At 36.9% G+C, this 20,669-nt stretch overlaps 1 protein-coding gene and 1 long non-coding RNA gene across 5 annotated transcripts in view; both read right to left on the bottom strand.

Moving 5' to 3' along the window:
• Positions 1 to 1,358: 1,358 nt before the first annotated feature.
• UBQLN1 (ubiquilin 1) overlaps positions 1,359 to 20,669 on the bottom strand; it is a 38,745-nt gene continuing 19,434 nt past the window's right edge. Inside the window, exons 3-11 of one of the 4 annotated variants that reach the window (XM_036433679.2) lie at positions 20,532 to 20,647; positions 17,920 to 18,182; positions 16,993 to 17,151; positions 16,414 to 16,645; positions 12,943 to 13,085; positions 8,860 to 8,943; positions 7,311 to 7,426; positions 6,651 to 6,819; positions 1,359 to 3,334 (exon numbers count right to left, since the gene is read on the bottom strand). In XM_036433679.2, coding sequence (XP_036289572.1) covers positions 3,182 to 3,334; positions 6,651 to 6,819; positions 7,311 to 7,426; positions 8,860 to 8,943; positions 12,943 to 13,085; positions 16,414 to 16,645; positions 16,993 to 17,151; positions 17,920 to 18,182; positions 20,532 to 20,647 — 1,435 coding nt within the window. In that variant the 3' untranslated portion in view covers positions 1,359 to 3,181. The remainder of the gene's footprint in view (positions 3,335 to 6,650; positions 6,820 to 7,310; positions 7,427 to 8,859; positions 8,944 to 12,942; positions 13,086 to 16,413; positions 16,646 to 16,992; positions 17,152 to 17,919; positions 18,183 to 20,531; positions 20,648 to 20,669) is intronic. The other 3 variants (XM_045580089.1, XM_036433680.2, XM_045580090.1) reach the window with 3 other exon arrangements.
• LOC118716449 lies at positions 5,193 to 6,644 on the bottom strand. Its single transcript, XR_004987154.2, has 2 exons — positions 6,213 to 6,644; positions 5,193 to 6,166 (listed from the first exon to the last, which is right to left on the bottom strand). It is a non-coding gene; the product is annotated as an uncharacterized LOC118716449 (long non-coding RNA).

Here is a 20,669-nt window from a genome sequence, read left to right as displayed (position 1 = left end):
GTCAAGCCAGCCTGCCCCAATCAGGACTGATCAGGAGGAGGGGCCATGGGCAGTTGGCCTCTGGTTCCATCCCCTGGTAAAACTCCTGGTCAAACTCCTAGTAGAGGGGACAATTTGCATATTACTCTATTATTATATATGGATTATTATATAGAATGTGATATTTTTATCTGTCCTATTTTGCTATAATTTGCCTATTAACATAGTAATAATGTCCTCCCCAATCAAAAGACCTCTCTTGCCGAAACCAGTTTGGCTCAGTGGATAGTGTGTCGGCTTGCGGACTGAAGGGTCCCGGGTTCGATTCTGGTCAAGGGCATGTACCTGGGTTGTGGGCACATCCCCAGTGGGAGGTGTGCAAGATGATAGATGATTCTCTCTCATCGATGTTTTAACTCTCTAACCCTCTCCTTTCCTCTCTGTAAAAAATCAATAAAAATATATTAAAAAAAAAAAAAAAGATCCCTCTTATTACTATATTTAAGCCAAGTCAAACACTAATTCTGAAAACAGGCCAGCTGAAGATTAACACAAATATTCCAATTGGGAAATAAAATCCTGAAATGTTATTTTCATCACTCCATTCTCTCTTTTTTCATATATTTTTATTGATTTCAGAGAGGAAGAGAGGAGAGAAAGAAACATCCATGATAAGAGAAAATAATTTATTGGCTATTTCCAGCATGTTCCGCACTGTGGACCAAGACCACAATCAGGCATGTGCCCTGACCAGGAATCGAGCCATGACCTCCTGTGCATAGGTTGACGCTCATCCATGGAGCCACACCAGCTAGGCTCACCACTCCATTCTTCATTTAATTTGTAATAATCCAATATGAGAACAACTGAAGCCTACAGTATTTTAAGGTGTGTTTTTTTTTTTAATGCTTTAAGCCTTTATGTGGGAGGCAATCAATTCATGTCTCTCTCTCACATTGGTGTTTCTCTCTGTCTTAACCCCCTCCCTTCCACTCAAAAAAAAAAAAAAAATTAATGGAAAAAATATCCTCAGGGAGGATTAACAACCACCAAAGAAACAAGCAAAATCATATCACTGCAGCAGCTAAAAGGTACTGGAGAGATCACCAGTCCACATAGGCCCCATCGCCATTTTTATAACAAAGAAATCATGATGCCTTTACTCAGTCAATAACCGGGTACCAAAAAAAGCAGCAGCGTCCAGGTCACCTAACATTCCAGTACAGTATATGGACATGTTTTAACTAAAGAAACTTTAAAAATTAATAAAGAATGATCTAAAACATTATAAAATCTGAGGTAAATCAAGTCTTTAAAATACATAGTCAAAGAAAGAAAAGACATTTTTTTTCTACAAAAGAGGCAAGACAAACCAAGTGTAAAAGCTAGAGATTTATTATTTTATGATTAATAACTGTCAAACTGGTTATGACACTATCCCACTCTGTATACCACCATTTGCCAGTACAAGTTTTTAAACCAGACTGAGGCATAAGGCAGAGAGAGCAAAGACACATGAGTAATCCTAAACAACTTCCTCTGGCCATGCCTCCCACCTTGACCTTCATACAAGTTTTGCTCCTGGGGAAAGTGTCAGCACAGTGCATGGCTGGTGGGCAACCTGACCTCTTGACCCTTTTTTAAAGCAAGCAACTTACAGAAGTAATGCAATTCAACTCGTATTTCCTTTGATTTTATTGGTCTGAACTCATTTTAGGTAACTTTAACATTTTAATTTCCTGTACATGAGACTATAATGACCTAAGAGAATACTGAACCAGAGTCAGCCAAATATATTACTGACCCAAAGTTATGTTTAATTGGTCCTAAAGGAATGTACCACACCAACAATTTGAGAGTTAGGCAAACAGAACTTCTCTGAGGAGGAAAGAAAAAGGCTGTAGAACAGCCAAATGTACTCAACATTGTTAAAACGGCTCTTGTTTATCACCCCTGAATGATACCTGTTTACTACATTATATGCACAGAAATCCTAACAGAACCTTGGTTACCAGTATTATTTAGGCTGGCCCACTCCAGGATAGATCCCACCCCCTCCCCCAAGTTCCCCTCTCTCTGAGGCTCTGAAAAGCACAATATTTACCTATTTCTTAATAAACTACCGAAACACTTCAGAAACAAGTAGCTCACAAATCATTTTAAATTCATGTATTGCCTGTGCATGAGAAATCTGATAAACCCAAAAGATAGATCTATTTTTATATGGCGATTAAAAATAATTGAAACATCAAGACACTTTCAGTGAAAGCAACATTTCAATTACAAACTGTAATGCCTGTTAAACTATCTATGGGAGAAGCTGAAAAGTCGTAGGCAAATGCACTTTTGAGTTATTATTACAGTGCTCCTTCAGTCTGCACAAAAATGAAGGTAATTTACAATTAATCAGTGAATGTTGAGACAATGTTACATTATGTTGTCTGTACAATTAAATGTCTTTAAAGAGATAACCAGAATCAGCTTTTCTACTAAGTAAGTCAACAAACCTAACTGGCACTTTTGCTGAAAGATGTTTTTCAAAGATGCTGTAAGATTCTACACAATTAGAAAATACTTAACTTGAAAGTATTTCCTTATCTTAACTTTTTTAGTTATAAGTGTTTTTGCTCAAGGTAATCAATCTACTGCTGTATGTTTCTAGAAATGCATTCCCAAATGTGCATAATATATTGTATACAAATAAAGTAAAACTCAGTAGTGTAAATCTTACAGCATTTTGTTTGCAAAAATACATGCCAAAGTCACAATAAGCAATATTGTAACCACAAATTATAGAGTGCAAATGATTTGCTTCTTTTAATGCTTTTATTCTACATAAATTACTACCATAGGCTAATGTTTAAAAAGCAAATAAATTGGACAGATGCAGGACAAAAATCTGTTCACCCACTACAAAAGGTGATGTTTGTTTGTTTTTAAATTACAATAAATGCAGAAGTGTTTGATGCATGCAGTAGCCTTAAATGAAAAAGCATTGATTCCCATTGTTCCACAAGGAAAAAAAAAACACACAGAGAAACCCACATTATCTTACTGTACTCCACCTTAAAATGCATCATATTGGGTTTTTTTATAACAGCACAGAATTTCAAAAGTCAAAATGAAATAAAGCAAGTATTTTAAAGATTTAAGAGCCGTTATCAAAAATAAATTACATTTTTTTCAAGATACAGAAATGCTGCTATGATGGCTGGGAGCCCAGTAATCTTTCAATAGCTGCATTGATATCGCCTCCTGTTGCTATCAGAGCTTGCAAGTTTGCTTCACGGTTCAAAAACCCCATTGCACTGAGTTGTTCCAGTTGTTGCTGAAATCTGACTTCTGGACTCTGTAGCTGTCAAGGAAAAAAAAATTAACCAAAAGCCTGAGCTGCAAAAGCACTGGGCTCTCTTGAAACATGTTCAACATATTTAAAAGACCACTAGCACTTTATTTTGCTAATTTATACCTAAACAATCATGTAAAATAGATCACATACATAAAATTTTTTAAATAAACCTCAACCATTATTTTACATATATTTAAGAAGCTCATAAATAGAAATCTAATATGCAAGTAGTATAGAATTAGATTACTTATTTTGTAGCTATTGACCAACTGGGTAATTATTATTATTTTTTAAAATATATTTTATTGATTTTTAACAGAGAGAAAGGGAGAGAGATAGAGAGCTAGAAACGTCGATGAGAGAGAAACATCGCCCAGCTGCCTCTTGCACAACCCCTACCAGGGATGTGCCCGCAACCAAGGTACATGCCCTTGACCGGAATCGAACCTGGGACCCTTCAGTCCGCAGACCGATGCTCTACCACTGAGCCAAACCGGCTTCGGCCAACTGGGTAATTATAAAAGCCATGTCCTTCTATATAAAATTCTAAAATCCTAATGAGCTTATTTCTGTACTAGCCAAAGTCTTCAGAAAAGAGTTCCAGTTTCAGGCCCATAGATTATATTTCTGACAATTCAGCTGTGTCATATCTTTCTTCAGAAATGAGGTTAAGACAAAAATACATAAATGATTAATCAACCCTGGCCAACCTGATAATGGGGAAGCCTATAGATTATTCAACTTATATAATAACTCTCTCCAACAGCTAAAACCTTTTTTCTTATTAAGTTCATGAATTTTTACTGAGCCAGAGCTATGCAAGATACTGAGGATACAAATTCTTGTGTTAGATAAAACCCTGCCAAGTTTATTGTATTTAATAAAACTTGAAAATCAGAAAGCATGCTATATTTTTGCCAGGCAGAAGTTTGGAGGCAACCTACCATGCCAGATTTGAACTATAATCATCTTTGTTAAGCCAATAAATACTTCCATATACAAGAACATTTTACAAGCCCAAATTTTTTAGCCATATTTGTGAGGTATATTCATGTAACATCAACTTACTAGAGGAGGTAGTACCGTTTTCCCAAAAATAAGACAGTGTCTTATATTAATTTTTTCTCCCAAAGTTGCGCTAGGTCTTATTTTCAGGGGATGTCTTATCTTTCTATGCGCTAGGTCTTATTTTTGGAGGATGTCTTATTTTCGGGGAAACATGGTAGTGAGGTAGGATGCTTTTTAATTTTTTTAAATTTTTTCAATTGCAGTGGACATACAATATTAGTTTCAGGTGTACACTCCAGTGATCAGACATAATAAAAAAAATGATCATTCTGGAAAATCTCACACCCATCTAACACCATATATAGTTATTCCCTATGCTGTACTTTACACCCCTATGACTACACTATAACTAGTTTGTATTCTCAATCCCTTTACCTTTTCACTCATCCCCCTTCCCATCTGTCAAAATGTCCTCTTTCTATATATATATATGTTTCTGTTTTGCTTGTTCATTTATGTTAATTTTTAGATTCAACTGTTGATATTTGTCATTTTATTGTTCACACTTTTTAATCTCTTCTTTAAGAAGACCCTTTAACATTTCATGTAATACTAGTTTGAACCCCTTTAGCTTATCCTTGTCCAGGAAACTCTGACCGACCTTCCATTCTAAATGACAGTTTAGCTGGGTAGAGTAATCTCGGTTGTAGGTCCTTGCTTTTCATCACTTTGAATATATCTTGCCATTTCTTTCTGGCCTGCAAAGTTTCTGTTGAGAAATCTACTGACGTATGGGCACCCTCTTGTAGGTAACTAACTCCTTTTCTATTGCTGCTTTTAATATTTTCTCTTTGTCTTTAACCTTTGGCATTTTAATTATGATGTGTCTTAGGGTGAACCTCTTTGGGTTCATCTTGTTTAGAACTCTATGCTTCCTGGAATTTGTATGTCTATTTCTTTCACCAGGTAAGGGAAGTTTTCTGTCATTACTTTTTCAATTTCCTAATCCTGCTCTTCTTCCAGCACCCCTTGATACAAATGTTGATATGCTTGAAGTTATCCCAGGGGCTCCTTACATTTTCTTTTTTCTGTTCTGATTGAATGTTGTTTCCTTATGTTCCAAATTCTTAATTTTGATTCTCAGTAGGCTTACTCTACTGTTGATCCTCTGTAAATTATTTTTTATTTTAGTGTATCCTTCATTCCTAACTGATCCTTTTTTTACATTGTTGTTCTAAGTTCCTTAAATTTCTCAGAAAGTTCCTTGAGCATCTTATAACCAGTGTTTTGAACTCTGTACCTAATAGTTTTCTTGCTTCCATCATTTAGTTCTTTTTCAGGAGATTTCTTCTGTTCTTTGTCTCTGCATTTTGGTTGCTTCCCTGTGTTTGTTTCTATGTATTAGATATGCTATGTCTGCCACACTTGATAGAGTTGCCTTGGGTAGTGGTGCCCTATAAGGCACAATGGCTCGGCCTCTGCAGTCTTCTTAGCTGGGCACTTTAGGTGTGTCCATCTGAGCTCTGTGCACTGTCCTATTGTAGTTGAGCCTTGATTTATGTTGGTGTCACTCAGAGGGGTTGAGCCTCAGGCCATCACTTGGGAGGACCTGAGCTGTAGCTGCTACTACAGTGGAAGAGCAGCTGTGCCAAGATATCCCTCCTGATTTTAAACTACACGTGGGTATGGGACCAGCCAGTGCTGTGATTCTGCTCCAGGTGGCTACCTCTCCCAGCAGTCTTCATGGGCTTCTTCTTTAATTCCGTAGTTGTAGTACTTCTCTCAGCTAGATTTCAGGTGGTTCTGTATGATGATTATTCTGTATTTTAACTGTGATTTTGATGTGGTAGTGGAAGGTAGTGAGTACCATGTTCACCTATGCTGCCATCTTGACTAGGAGGATTTATTTTAAATCAAAATACAAAAACTAGATAGATTATAGTTGTTCAAGAAATTATTTGGGATAACCACGTTCCTTATTCCACTCTAACTTTTATAAAATTAATATATTTAAATAATTTTCAAATAGGGATTACAAAAAAAAAAAGAATGCATTTTTAAAGACATCTTCTAAAAAATAAGACAAAGTTTTAATATTTCTTCTCTACAACTAAAATGTTTTTTTTAGTGTCTAATATAGTATCAATGTTAACAATTTTTGAAAGGCCTGCTTTAGAATATATATTCTTAAGATTGTACTTCAGGTTATAATCTGAACCCTAAAAGACTGCCACTTTCTTTCCATTTTCTTTTGAGAGGGGAAGGGGATTTCTAACATTAAGGAATGTAAAGTGTCAGCAAAAAAAATCACTACCTGAGGATTTACTGCAGCAAGAGCCTGCAGCATTTGTTGGATAAACTGCGGGTGTCCAGGTTCCGTGGTTCCTTCCGTGGGTCTTGGGTTTTCACTAGGGGCAGAGCTAGAGCCATTGGTTCCTGAAGAGCCTCCAGTGCTTCCTAATGTCCCCAGGCCAGGAGTAAGGCTAGGGAAAGCACAAATTGGTAGTAAACCTATATTCCTGGACATATAGGACATATATGTCTATTTCATACAAGAGGCCAGACCAGGGCAGTTGGTAATAAATCAGTCACATTTTAACATAATAGTAGCCAAGTTGTACTCTCTAAATAAGAGCTTTTTTTTAACTTTGAAAGCTCTGTCTTGAAAATAATCTCAGCAGTCCTGGCCTGTATGGCTGAGTTGTTTGAGCATTGTTCCATGCACCAAAGGATCTGAAGTTTGACACCCAGCCAGGGCGTATGCCAGGATTTGGGGCTCGATCCCCAGTAGGAGGCAGCCAATCACTGTTTCTCCCTCACATTGACTTTTTTTCTCTAAAAAAATCACTACAAATTGTATTAAAAAAATAAAAAACTATCTCAACAACAAAAAAAGGCAAAATGATATTAAGCCTAATATTCTCCAAGAGAGAAAGTAATATACACTTTTGTGATCTTTCCCAAATAAGCCTACCCTGGGATGAGGCCGGGTGCTTCCGTTGCTAATGTCTGCAAACCCTGCTGAATCTGCAATAAAGCCTGCATTGCTCTAGGGTTTGACATTGCCGATAACGTATCAGGATTCTGCATCTAAAAAATAAAGAAAACCAGTGGTTATTGAGGGATTACAATCAGTGAAGGTAAAATTTAAACGTTTTCTTCACTATGTTTTTGGAGAAAAGAAACCATATTGTTAAGACATTGGTAATCCATAATTTCTTTCCTAAAATAAATACAAGCACCTTCCTCTCTGATAGCAAACCTTGTGTGCACATTTTTACTAGATCTCTTCCCAAATCCATCATGAAAACTAATTTTTCATAATAAAAGACAATTAGGAGCTCCTCTGGAAGCCACATCTGTTCTCTTTCTACAACAGATGAAAATTTTATTTCTAAGAGACAACTAACATAACATGGTAATATGGTGAAAACCACATATTCCTCCAGACCAAGTGTTACCTGTTGCTGATGTAACAATTTTCCAGTAAACTACACTCTAAAACAAGTTCCAAATTTGAAGTTAACACATAAGTCCTGAGTTCAGCTTCACTACTTCCAAATATACACCACCTGACTAACCAACATAGATAGGCTTGCATCCATTACAACAGATCAAGAGCATTAACGAATCTTGGATAAGGTTTTACATCCCTGAGAATCATTTACATAATATTTAACAGCAGAGAACTGCAAAGACTAAATAACTTCATAACACCAAGACTGACTTCTTTTCTATCTTTGTAAGTAATAAAATACCATGGCAATCTCAAATACGTTTCAATAATAAAAAATCTTCCTTATATGACAACAATGACAATTTTAATCCTGCTAATTCCGAGTTTGGGGAAATGAGATTTACCTCTTGAATAACAGGCATTCTATTAATTTGGAGGAATTAAAACTTTACAAAGAAAACAAACCTGCAAAATAGGATATGGTAGCTCTTTCCAATTACTAAAGAATAGTTAATGTATAACATGACATAATGAAGCACTTCAAAGTTAGTATAGTGAAAGAAAATGGTTAATGCATAAACAAAGCATTCAAAATCCTAAATTCTCAAAAGCAAAAACAAAATGGTCCTTTCCTCAGAATTTGTTTAAGAAATCAAGCAGACTAGCTGGTTTGGCACAGCTGGCCTGCAGACGGAAGGGTTCCGAGTTCGATTCCGGTCAGGGGCACATGCCGGGGTTGCGGACTGGGTCCCCAGGAGGGGACGTGCAGAAGGCAGCCGATCGATGATTCTCTCTCATCATTAATGTTTCTATCTTGCCCTCTCCCCTCCTCTCTGAAATAAACTTTAAAAATATATTTTTTTTAAAAAAAAGAAATACAAGCAAAAAACAAAGTATCAGCAATAAAATGGGGCTTGGGTAAGATCAAGCTGAATTCTCTTTGAAATGATAGCATTATCAGACTTTATTCTGTTTTGCTATCAACCAAAGAGCAAAAAAAAAGTTTATCGACAAACTTTTTCAAGCAAACCATTACTGAAGATAGCTAGCATCTTTTCTTACTCACTTGTTGGAGGAAAGTTGGGAGCTGTTGTCTCATTTGTTCTTGAAGCTGAGGATTTCCAGCAAATAGGGGATTATTCAGCATCATCTATGGGGCAAGTGTTCAAACAATTTTAACTGGAAATAATTGAAACAAGTAATGTACCTTGTTTAATAGTCTGTCTTCCCCCAAGTGCCTAACTTGGCACTTAAAAAGGGGAAGGTAGAACATGAATAAAAAAGGAAGGGAAGATACTGTCCACAAGAATGATCTTCAGGAAAAAACAAAAGGCATCTTCTCTCTCAATGAGATTGATGATAATGATAATGACATGCAATATCCTAAAAATTAAAAGCAATCATTCGTAAGCTGTTCTTTGAGCAAAGATGAATATCTGCTCTTGAAAGAAAAATGGGAGTATCTGGCATTCATAAGGATACATTTTCTGCTACACTGACAGAATAAACAATACAGGAAACTATACTTGGCTTGCTTAGATACCTCAACACACAAGTGGCAAGCACAGAGAAAAATCCAGATCTGGAACCACTATATCCACTTGCCTATTATAAAACAGCTGATATCAGATCCAGAAAAATAACAGCACAGAACAGCAACTACCTTGCCAGAGAAAAGGGGCTGTTAGGTGAAAATGAGCCCAGGACTAGCATCAACAGATCTGTGAGGAAAGTATTAAAATACTTTAAGACCTGAAAGATGTAAATCCATTTGAGAACACCAAGATTAGCCTCTGAATTTCACCTCACCATTACCAGAGAAAAGTATCATGTTGCCTAACCTTCAAATAGGTATTAAAATTATAAAGTCAGGGTCAATATTAACATGATGCTACATGATGCTACATACCTGAAAATTATAATACATAATCAGAATAACCAGAAACAACTAAACTCTCATAATTTTAAAAAGACAACTTTTGTATCAGTTTTCCCTCAGAGTGAAGAATCAACTAAAATTAACTTACTGTAATTTAAATATCTAAATATACATTTAGTTAGTCTAGTTACTGGCCTAAAGTGGAAATGATCCTTGCCCTCAACTACTCACTCATATTTGAAATAATTATACGGTATGTAAATGTTGGAAGTAGAGAGAATTCCTCTCTTCCTCCTTTAGCTAATCTATTGTTGCAAAGTGGATTAGGTAATTTTTTTAAAAAGTATATAAAACATGCTCTAGCAGGTATGGCTGAGTAGATATAGCATTGGCCTGCAAACTGAAGGGTCCTGGGTTCGATTCTGGTCAAGGGCACATGCCCAGGTTGTGGGTTCGATCCTCAGTAGGGGGCGTGCAAGATGCAGCCAATCAATGAATGTCTCTCATCATTGATGTTTCTCTATCTCTCTGTCTCTCTTTCTTCTCCCTCCCTCTCTCCCTCTTTTCTGCTCTAAAATTAATAAAAATATATTTTTTTAAAACTCTCTAAAATATATATATAATATAAAAAACAGGAAGAAGTTGATATTTTATGGATAAGTAAAATTTATTTCAAAGTGACCAATAAATTCATAGTAAATAAAGTAATTCTTGTTAAAGATCAACAAACCTGTTTCTTTATTGGCTCCAGTCAAATACTTAATTATAAACATACTAGAGGCTCAGTGCATGAAATTCGGGCACAGGGGTGGGAAGGTATCCCTCAGTCCAGCTGGCACCTCTCTCCAATCTGGGGCCCCTCAAGGGATGTCCGACTGCCTGTTTAGGCCAGATACCAATGGGATCAGGCTTAACGGAGCAATTGGATGTCCCTCTAACAATCCAGGACTGCTGGCTCCCAACTGCTAGCCTGCCTGCCTTCCTGATTGCCAAAAACTGCCTCTGCCTGCCAGCCTGATCATCCCCTAAGCACTCCCCTGCCAGCTTGATTAATGCCCAACTGCTCCTCTGCCAGCCTGATTTTCCCTAGTTGCCCTCTGCTGCAGGCCTGATCACCCTAACTGCCCTCCCCTGCAGGCCTGGCCACCCCCAACTGCCCTCCCCTGCTGGCCATCTTATGGCAGCCATCTTATGCCCACATGGTGGGCAGCCATCTTGTGTGCTGGAGTGATGATCAATTTGCATATTACTCTTTTATTAGGACAGAGACCTGCTGCACACGTGGGGGCTGGCTGGTTTGCCCTTAAGGGTGTCTCGGATCAGGGTGGGCATTCCCTTCGGTGTGGGGCGGCCTGGGCAAGGGGCTTGTGGTGGTTTGCAGGCCAGCCACACCCCATAGCAACCCAAGTGGAAGACATGGTATTTGGGATTTATATATCTTCTATAATTGAAACTTTGTAGACTTTAGCAGAGGCCAGGGCTGGGCAGGGCCAGTGGGAAGCTTGATTTCTTCCATCGTTGAGGGCAACCCAAGCCACCCGCTTGCTCCAGCTCCATGGCGCTGCCATATTTGTTGAGTTAATTTGCATACTCGCTCCTGATTGGCTTGTAGGCACAGCAGAGGTAAGGTCAATTTGCATGTTTCTCTTTTATTAGATAGGAGGATTAATGAAGTTATCATATTTATCTTCCAGAATTTCATGTTATTGGAAAAAGCATATCACCTTAAACTTATTCTTTCTCAGAAAATCATATCTCATTTGATATTTTCTCCTAACTTACATGTTTATATATTTTTTATACTCTGACTTTTAAAAAATATCTAAAAATCAAAATTAGAATAGGGAAGTACAAACTTTAATAACCAGAGTATATGATAAATGTTCCTAAATTATCTATTATAAAAGACATCCATATCTTTTGTCTTTGTCAACATTTTGCTTTTAAGTAAAAATACAGTAGAGGAAAGTGCTCAAGTCATTTTATAAATGTAGAATTATTAGTACAAATAGCTGGGAATGTGCCTGTTAAAGTTAAAATTTTAAAGCAAAATGTATATTCAATGTTAATTATTAATCAAATATACATTTAAAAACACAAACAGTATCATTTTACATACATAATTCCACTTTTTTTAAGTGCAAAATTACAGTAAAGTGTGGCATTTAATACTTATATATTCAGTTTGGCAATTTGCATATGAATAAAACAATACTTTATAAAATATACCTACATTATACAAAATTAGGAGTATATAAAAATTCATCCCATGTTCTCTATTTCTAATTCCACAAATTTAAAGAGGGCAGAAGTTATTGCTAAAGATTATAGCTCAAAGATATCTACTATATACTTGAATCAATTAAGACTGCAGACTTTAGGAAATAAAAACCTCTTCATTTGACATGATGATGAAAGTAATTATCTTTAAAGCTTCCAGTTTTAGAAATGGAAATAAACTATAAAGAAAACTATTTCAAATTTCCACTATTCTACAAGGCTGTTTTTAAAAAATAGGAAATATAATCTACAGGTGATCAAGTCTTGTTTAATAGTCTCAAAATTTTCCAAGTTCTTAATCTAGGGGTACATCAGAATCATCTAGGGAATATAATGGTTAAACAAAAAGATCCAATGCAGGTTATACCAAAATTTCTCAGGATGGGATGTTCCCAAGGTGATCCTAAATATTCAACTAGGGTGGAGATCCACTAACTTTTTTCATTATGGCCTCTTTAGTAACAAGTTAAAAAAATGAATAAAGGACCAAGTATACAAACTTGGTGTTGTTGGGGGAGTGGAGGGGAAAGGAAGAGATTCATAATGGAAAGAATGACAACACCATTCCCACAAATCTCTCTGCCTTTAATAAACAGTTTAAAGCTATTTTATAACAGCCACTGAAAATAATCATTACTCATAATCTATGTGATCTAATAAATAAAAGTATTTCAAGTGTATTAACACTGTTCTTAACTACTTTCAAGACTTAACATTTCACAAAAGGAAGCAATCCAAAACTTTTGTATTCTTTTCCTAAATCAACATAAAGATAGATAGATAGATAGATAGATAGATAGTAAACTTGCACTTCTAGTCAGTGAGTCGCCAAGGTGAAGCTGCAAAAGACTATCCAAAAAAGTAGATGCACTTTACCTACTTTTCTAGTGTGTTAAGGTAGCACACAACACACAAAAAAAATCACAATTATTTGACCAGGCTATTTCAATTCACACTGCACAGTCCTTTTCAATACAATTATAAACTCACCTGTGCAGCAAGGTCAGGATTCTGGCTTAGTGACTGCATCATGCTTCTCATGTAAGGGGCAGACAACATGTTTTGCATAAGCTGTGGGTTTTCAGTTATTTGCTGCAACAAGCTCTGCATTCCTGGTGTGTTGAACATACTAGCTGAAAGTTTAATAAAACAGATCACATTGTATCAAGGAAAAGATATGTAGACAAAAGTAAAATTTTTAAAACAATATCATATACACTGTGCATTTTAGCAATTACTGTTGAGAAGACGTATTACTTAACAATTGAACTAATAAAGAATTTTAAAACTAAGATCTCCAATACTACATGCTAAATATATACCAATAAAGGATGAGTTATGGATTTTAAACATTTCGGTTGCCTTCACTGTAGAATCACATCTAATGGAAAGGTTAAGTTCCATAGTTCATTTAAGTAAAAGTTAGTTATGGTCAAAATTACTATTGAAAAATCCCATAAAGTGAAGAAGTCTGAGCCAACTGTTCGGTTCCACCAGGATCACTTAACTAGAATCATATTGAGCACTCAATATGCTCACAATTAGTAAGAAGGAAGCTTTCCCACCAACAAAATGATAGATGGGACTCCATTCCATTTTCACCGAGTACTGGCACTCATTGATCAAAATGGCAGATACATTTAACATTTCAGAGATCAGAGAACACAGTGACTAAGGGTCATGTCTAGAGTAAGATTACCAATATACAAGTCTAAGCTAATTATGTAACCCTGGCCAAATTATTTGGCTTCTTCATATTTTAGTTTCCCCACCTGTAAAAATGAGGTAAATACTATCTACTTCATAGAGTGGCAGTGACAATTAAATTTGTTAATGTGCTCCAGCAGCATTTTTTGGGGACCTCAGAATAAGTGCAAAGAATACTTCCACCATTTCAAAATTCATTTACCTGTAATTGAGGACTAGCACACCTAACCTTTGATTAGAAGTGAGTAATCTTCATGACATGCTAAAAGCAAAGAAAAATCCTATAAATGATTTCTAACTGATGAATATGCTGTTCAAATAATATGCTTCTGGAATGTAGTTAGGCTTCTGTATTTGAGGGTTTTGAATCTGCAGATTAAACCAACCACAAATCGAAAATATTCGGGGGGGTTCCCCAAAATTTCCTCAAAGCAAAACTTAAATTTGTCATGCACCAAGAACTATGATCAATCAATGTGAATGAGGTGATGTTCAGGCATACCCTATATGTAAATATAGGTTATTTGCAAATAGTATGCCACATTATATAAGTGACTTGAGCATCTATGAATTTTGGTATCCACAGAGGGTCCTAAAACCAATCCTCTGTGATGCCAAAGGACTATATTTGAGTGAAATAAGTAAAGCCTCATTATATATCAGTATTAACAGATGAACATTTGTAGTTGATTCTGCCAAAAGGAAATTGTGTGAATGCCAAAGAAGTAAATGTCATCCCTAAAAAGGAATTCTATTCCTATCACTTGTAAATATATATGAAAAAATAGTATACCCAATTATTGTAGTTTTAACTCCATCATTTAAAAAATATTCCAAAAATTTGTTTTCTCTCATACTGTAGTATTCTCCATTTTGCCTCTTGACCTGGAAAAAGGTCCTTTACAAAAAAAATTTGTACCACTGCTTTTAAATAGAGTATCAAGCCATTACATTAAAAAAAAAAAAAAAAAAAAAAAAAACTGAGTAAAAAGTTGCTAAACTGATTTTTTTGTTAGACAAAAGCTATTTCTGTATAAAACCATGCTATAGTAGAAATCTGATTAAATTGTTGCTGTCGGCTCTAAAACCATTAAAATGTGAATAAAGTAACCCTCTCAAAACACTGTTAATAAAAATCAAATAGGCAGTAAGTAAAATACAGAACATATGACTTTTTTTTTAAAAATGTAAAATGGTTATTACTTCAGCTATTAACTAGATTTATTCAACAATCATTTTATAATATACAGATATTGAATCATTACATTGTACATCTGAAACTTGTTATGTCAATTATACCTCAATTTTTAAAAATGGTTATTACTTCAATTTTTATAAAACCCGTATTACATCCAGAAATGTTAGCCCCTGTATATTACCACTGTGACCACCAATTACTTTCCCTATACTGACTTCTTCCCTCATTAATGAATTTTTAAAATTCTTCATCCAGCATCTCACCTGTGCATTTCCTCTGCTAAGACACAGGGATCTTTTAAATAAGGGGTCGCCAACCTTTTGGACCTCATGGATCACCAGTGTCTCGGACCACGGGTTGCTGACCGCTGTTTTAAATTATATCCAGTCCCTCTCATCTTAGGGAAGTGGCCCCGTGCTTTCATTTCTTCTCATTTATATGCCAAGTATTAGGACTAAAAACATTATTCTGGCTACTGATGTTAGTAGACCTAATCTTACCATGTAAATATCTGAACAGTTGAGAAAAGGACATCCATTTATTTAGTCTACAGAAAAAATAATCAAAAGTAAATTCCTAACCTTTTCACACACTAGATTCTCCAGCAGCTTTATATTATACATTAATCTTAGACCCGCTGTGGAAGGTCTAAGATTAAGATCTGGGAAATTCGCCGAAACCGGTTGGCTCAGTGGATAGAGCATCAGCCTGTGGACTGAGAGGTCCCAGGTTCGATTCTGATCAAGGGCATGTACCTTGGTTGCGGGCACATCTCCAGTAGGGGGTGTGCAAGAGGCAGCTGATCGATGATTCTCTCTCATCGATGTTTCTAACTCTCTATCCCTTTCTCTTCCTCTCTGTAAAAAATCAATAAAATATATATTTTTTTAAAAAATCTGGGATACTCATTTTTAACAAACTTGGCAAGGTGCTCTGGTCTCGGGACTAGATTTTGACAATCTACTGATCTAGAATGTAAAATCAGACTAAAGCCAGGAAACATGTGCTCTAATAATGAATACATAAGTAATTATATCACCTAGGCACTTCAGTTTTCATACTAGTGAAATGAGACAACTAACCATCTACTTCTCCAAACCATCTTCTGAGAATGCTAATATAAAACTGCCTCTGGAAATCCTCAATAATTCTCACTACTATACTGCACACAACTAATCATTATATATTTAAAACTTTCCTAAACTGCCCCCCAAAAAAACCTTACATGAAAAGCTACTTGTTATGCCGAGACCGGTTTAGCTCAATGGATAGAGCATCGACTTGGGGACTGAAGGGACCCGGGTTCGATTCCGGTCAAGGGCATGTACCTTGGTTGCGGGCATATCCCCAGTAGGGGGTGTGCAAGAGGCAACTGATCGATGACTCTCTCTCATCGATGTTTCTAACTCTCTATCTCTCTCCCTTCCTCTCTGTACAAAATCAATAAAATATATTTAGAAAAGCTACTTGTTATACACACACAAAAGCACAAAGAATAACAGCAATAAGAAAAGTTTTTTTTATTCAAATAAGGACAAAAAAAAGTGTCAACATACCTCCTACGCCAGGCCCCAAACTTGGTGCAGAAGTCGGCCCAGCAGTGCTGCTTGCAGTACTACCACCAGTGCCCCCCACAGCGTTGGTGGTGCCACTGGTAGCTGTTGAACTCTGAGAAGCCTGTGGAGCCCATGGATTGGGTAATGGATCTCTATTTTCTGTACGGGAAGGTTGACTACCTTCACCTGAGGATGGATTGCTCACTAAGGAAGCAAATGGATTACCACCAAACTGTAATTAAAAAAAAACAAAAAAAACAAAACGGGTTTTAAAGAGCTTTTGTTTTAAATAACAGACATTTTTTAACTTCAAGAGACAGAGAAGAGAAAGAAATAACAATATGTTTCACTTATTTGTGTATTCATTGGTTGATTCTTATATGTGCCCTAATCAGGGATTAAACCCACAACCTTGGCATATCAGGAAAATGTTCTAACCAAATGTTTTAACCGGGGCCAGATACAAAACTTTTTAATGAAAATCACATTCCCCATGTAAAGGTAGCTCTCAATCACAAACATATTTGTGTTAAAACAGGAGCTATCACTTAGCCTGAGCCTCAGAGCCAGCGTTATCACCTGTTCTTGTGCAGCACTCAGCATTGGTTCCTGAATATCTGTGTACATGCGCCGTAAAGCATTGTATCCCCCTGGAATGCTTTCCAGATTACTCAAGGCTCGGTCCTGGTTTCTCATCATTTCCTGCATCATTGCTGGATTCCTGGCAAGTTCCAATGTCTACAGAGAAGATTTCCATTAAACAAAAAAAGGCACTAAAACATACACAAATTACTTTGTTAAATGCCACAGCTAATTTTTTCAAGTTTTCTAATCCTATGAATTATCATTCAATATATAAATCGGAAACCTATTTTAAATAATTCCTATTGGATTTCACCTCAAAAAGCAAGCTAATATTCAAATAATTAAAGAAGTACTGTGTTATAAGTGAATGCCCCTCTCCTGAACTGAATTCTTGTTTCTTAAATCTGCAGGGTAATTATTTATAAAGACCTTTAAAATATAGCAAAAAATACAAAGTTCAAATAGTCCAAATTAGTGCTTTGTTGAATTTTACTGAAGATTAGGATTTCCTTTTTTAGCTTAGCCATACATATAGGATAAGCTCTTTAAGGTATAATATAATCATATGTAATAGAGGTGATATGCAAATTGACCATCACACCCTCATAATATGGCTGCCTGCAACCAGGCTGGCGGGAGGTTTACTGAGGGGCAACCAGACCCGAAGGGGGGGGGGGGGGGTGGGGCAGTTGGGGGCGACCAGGAAGGTGAGCTATTAGGAGCCAGCAGTCCAGGATTGTGAGGGATGTCCGACTGCCAGTTTAGGCCCAATCCCTCAAGGGGTCCTGGATTGGAGGCGCAGGCTGGGCTGAGGGGACCTCCTCCCACCCCCCAGGTGCATGATTTTCGTGCACCTGGCCTCTAGTTGAATAATAAATAGATCCTAGCTAAATGGACTGACTGAAAGAGCATTCCACATACTTGTCTCATAATATCTGGGTTATTCAGCATATGACTAATTTCTGGATTTCTCTGTATCAACTGCTGCATTTGTGGATTGGCCATAATTAACTGCCTCATCAGGTCAGGATTTGAAAGCATGCTCTGGACAAAGGGATTCTCCATGATCTGGACCATCATTTCAGGATTGGACATTAGTTGCCGCTGCATCTGGCTTTGTAGTTCAGAGAAGTTGGTAGAATTCAAACCCAAACTACTTAGACCAGCAAGACCTCCAAGGGCACCTAAGAGGATAAAGGGGAAAAAACACATAAATGAAAGTCAGAAATTTTTATCATTAACAAGACTGTGTTACATTAACAAAATGAGGATGCAAAAGTATTAACTGAATCAATAGTCCAATCCAGAAAACCAATAAAAGCAAAAATATAATTCCTATTAATTTCATATAGTATACAAGTTTAATTTCTATAACCGAAATTAGCCAAAAATGTATTCACTCATATTTAGGTTTAAGTAATAAAGCTATCAAATATACATTCCAAATATAAAACTATACAGTCACATGTCACAGAACTGCTATTTTGGTCAACAACGGACTATATATATATATATATATATATATATATATATATATATACACACACACACACACACACACACACACACACACATACACACACACACACACCACACACACACACACAAACACTGGTTCCTTAAGATTATAAGGTGAAAAATTCCTATTGCCACCAACCTCCAGGGGAGAAGTTGCTAGAGTTTAAGCTCTATAAAAACACTTGAGCAATGAGGTTTAGAGAGGCTCCAAGTGGGTGAAGACATCTACATGCTATTAGGGTGACATGGAAGCTCAGCATTGTCCCCGAATCCCCATATCTTGCCCAATGCTTCTTTTCCATTTGTCTAATTCTCAGTTGTACCCTTTATAATAAACTGGTAAATATAAGTAAAGTGTCTTCCAGAGTTCTGTGAGCTGTTCTAGCAAATTATCAAACCTGAGGATGGGTTGTGGGAATCTTCAATATAGCTTGTTGGTCAGAAGGAGATGTGGTCTGGAACTTGGACTATTATCTGAAGTAGGAGCAATCTGAGCCCTTTAACTTGCAGGATTTGACATCAGGTAGGTAGTATCAGAATTGAACTATTGGACACCCATGTGGTGCTGAAAAACTAGTTGGTGTTAAAAAAAAAAACACAATACACCCCAGAATATGCCAGCTAATGGAAGAAAGAAATAAAAAATATGCACTAGATTATACTCCTAACAATGTCTTTGCAGAAACCTAATTTATGTTTTGCAATTTACTTATAAACTCTGATATTGCAGAGCTGCTGCCAATCAATGAGAGAAAAAGCCAGGACATACAATAGAATGAAATAATGGGGAAACAATAGATCCAAGAGGATGATAACTGCTTATCATAACACATGAACTTTATAAATTTACACAACCCACCAAATGCATTCATTCCTCACTTACTCAGCATTGCCTATGAGATCGGGCCTTAACAGGCAGTTGGACAACCCTCAAGGGGATCCATATTGTAGAGGGTGCATGCTGCACTGAGGGACACTGCCCGTGCACAAATTTGTGCATTGGACCTCTAGTTTAAAAATAAATGGCATCACAGGCCTGGCACAAACAAACCAACACTCGGCTTCCCCATAGTGGGACACAGGCCCCGTCACCACTCAGGAGCGATACCCCACCAAATCGCAGACAACATTGCCAAGATCGCATGGCACAAAATGTAGCCCACAGCCAGGCCAGCCCGAAATGATGGCTGTGGGCGCCATGTAATGACATCACATAGCAACACCGGCTTCCTCTCTCTAGCAACTAGCCTCCTTGGAGTTCTTCAGCCCAGGATCCCAACTTGCTTTATAGTCAGGTGCAAACATTTCACAGTTCAACCAAATATTTGTGAAGCATTTTCCCGTGCCCCATCTCATTTGATCCTCACAGAAGTTCTGGAATAGGTAGATAGGATACTCAGTAGAATCCTATTTTCTTTTCATTAGCAAGACAATGGAGATTTGGAAAGTTTAGAAACTTAACCCAACTGAAAAAAGGTAAGAAATGGTGGAATTTGAAAATGACTTCAGGTTTTTCTCACTGTGCAATATATAGTCAAACACTGCTATAGGTAAAGATTTTATCCTTTGTTCTCCCTGCATGATCTAAAATAGTAATCTATTTTGTGTTGATATGTATTGCTGTGTTGTTAACAATTATCTAAAAGAGAAGTTTGGGTGCTTCAATGGACTGGAAAAAGTTTAGCTAAATCAGAAAGCAGGTCTAATTAAGTAAGTTTACCTATATACTAGAGGCCCAGTGTATGGATTTGTGCCCTGGTGATATTCCTCAGCATGGCCTGCAGGGATTGGGCCAAAACTGGCATCTAACACTGCCTGCCACTCCTGTCTGCTCCTCCTGCTCATCCCAGCCCGCCTGCGTCTGCTGCCGCAATTACAGAAGCTATAGAAATTTATGTTGTTGTTAAAGTGACTTTATGTCTAATGTCTAATTCGGTCATTTTATAAAAACTACCCTGGGAAAAGGAAGTTGGGTTTTCCCCCCAATTCCTATGAAAATGATTAAAGACACTTACCTAAACCAAAAGGGTTGCTAGGGGCAGAACCAGATGTAGAGTTACTATTAGGAGCTGAAGATGTGGTAACACTGCTTCCACTAGTATTTGTTTGCTGGGCTGAATGATCCTGAGGCCTAGGAAAGATAATTAATTCAT

Source organism: Pipistrellus kuhlii, unplaced genomic scaffold (genome assembly GCF_014108245.1).
Source record: "Pipistrellus kuhlii isolate mPipKuh1 unplaced genomic scaffold, mPipKuh1.p scaffold_m20_p_12, whole genome shotgun sequence".
Classification (NCBI taxonomy): Eukaryota; Metazoa; Chordata; class Mammalia; order Chiroptera; family Vespertilionidae; genus Pipistrellus; species Pipistrellus kuhlii.
The sequence above is the reverse complement of the archived record's forward strand: the minus strand, read 5'-3'. Positions and strand labels throughout refer to the sequence as shown.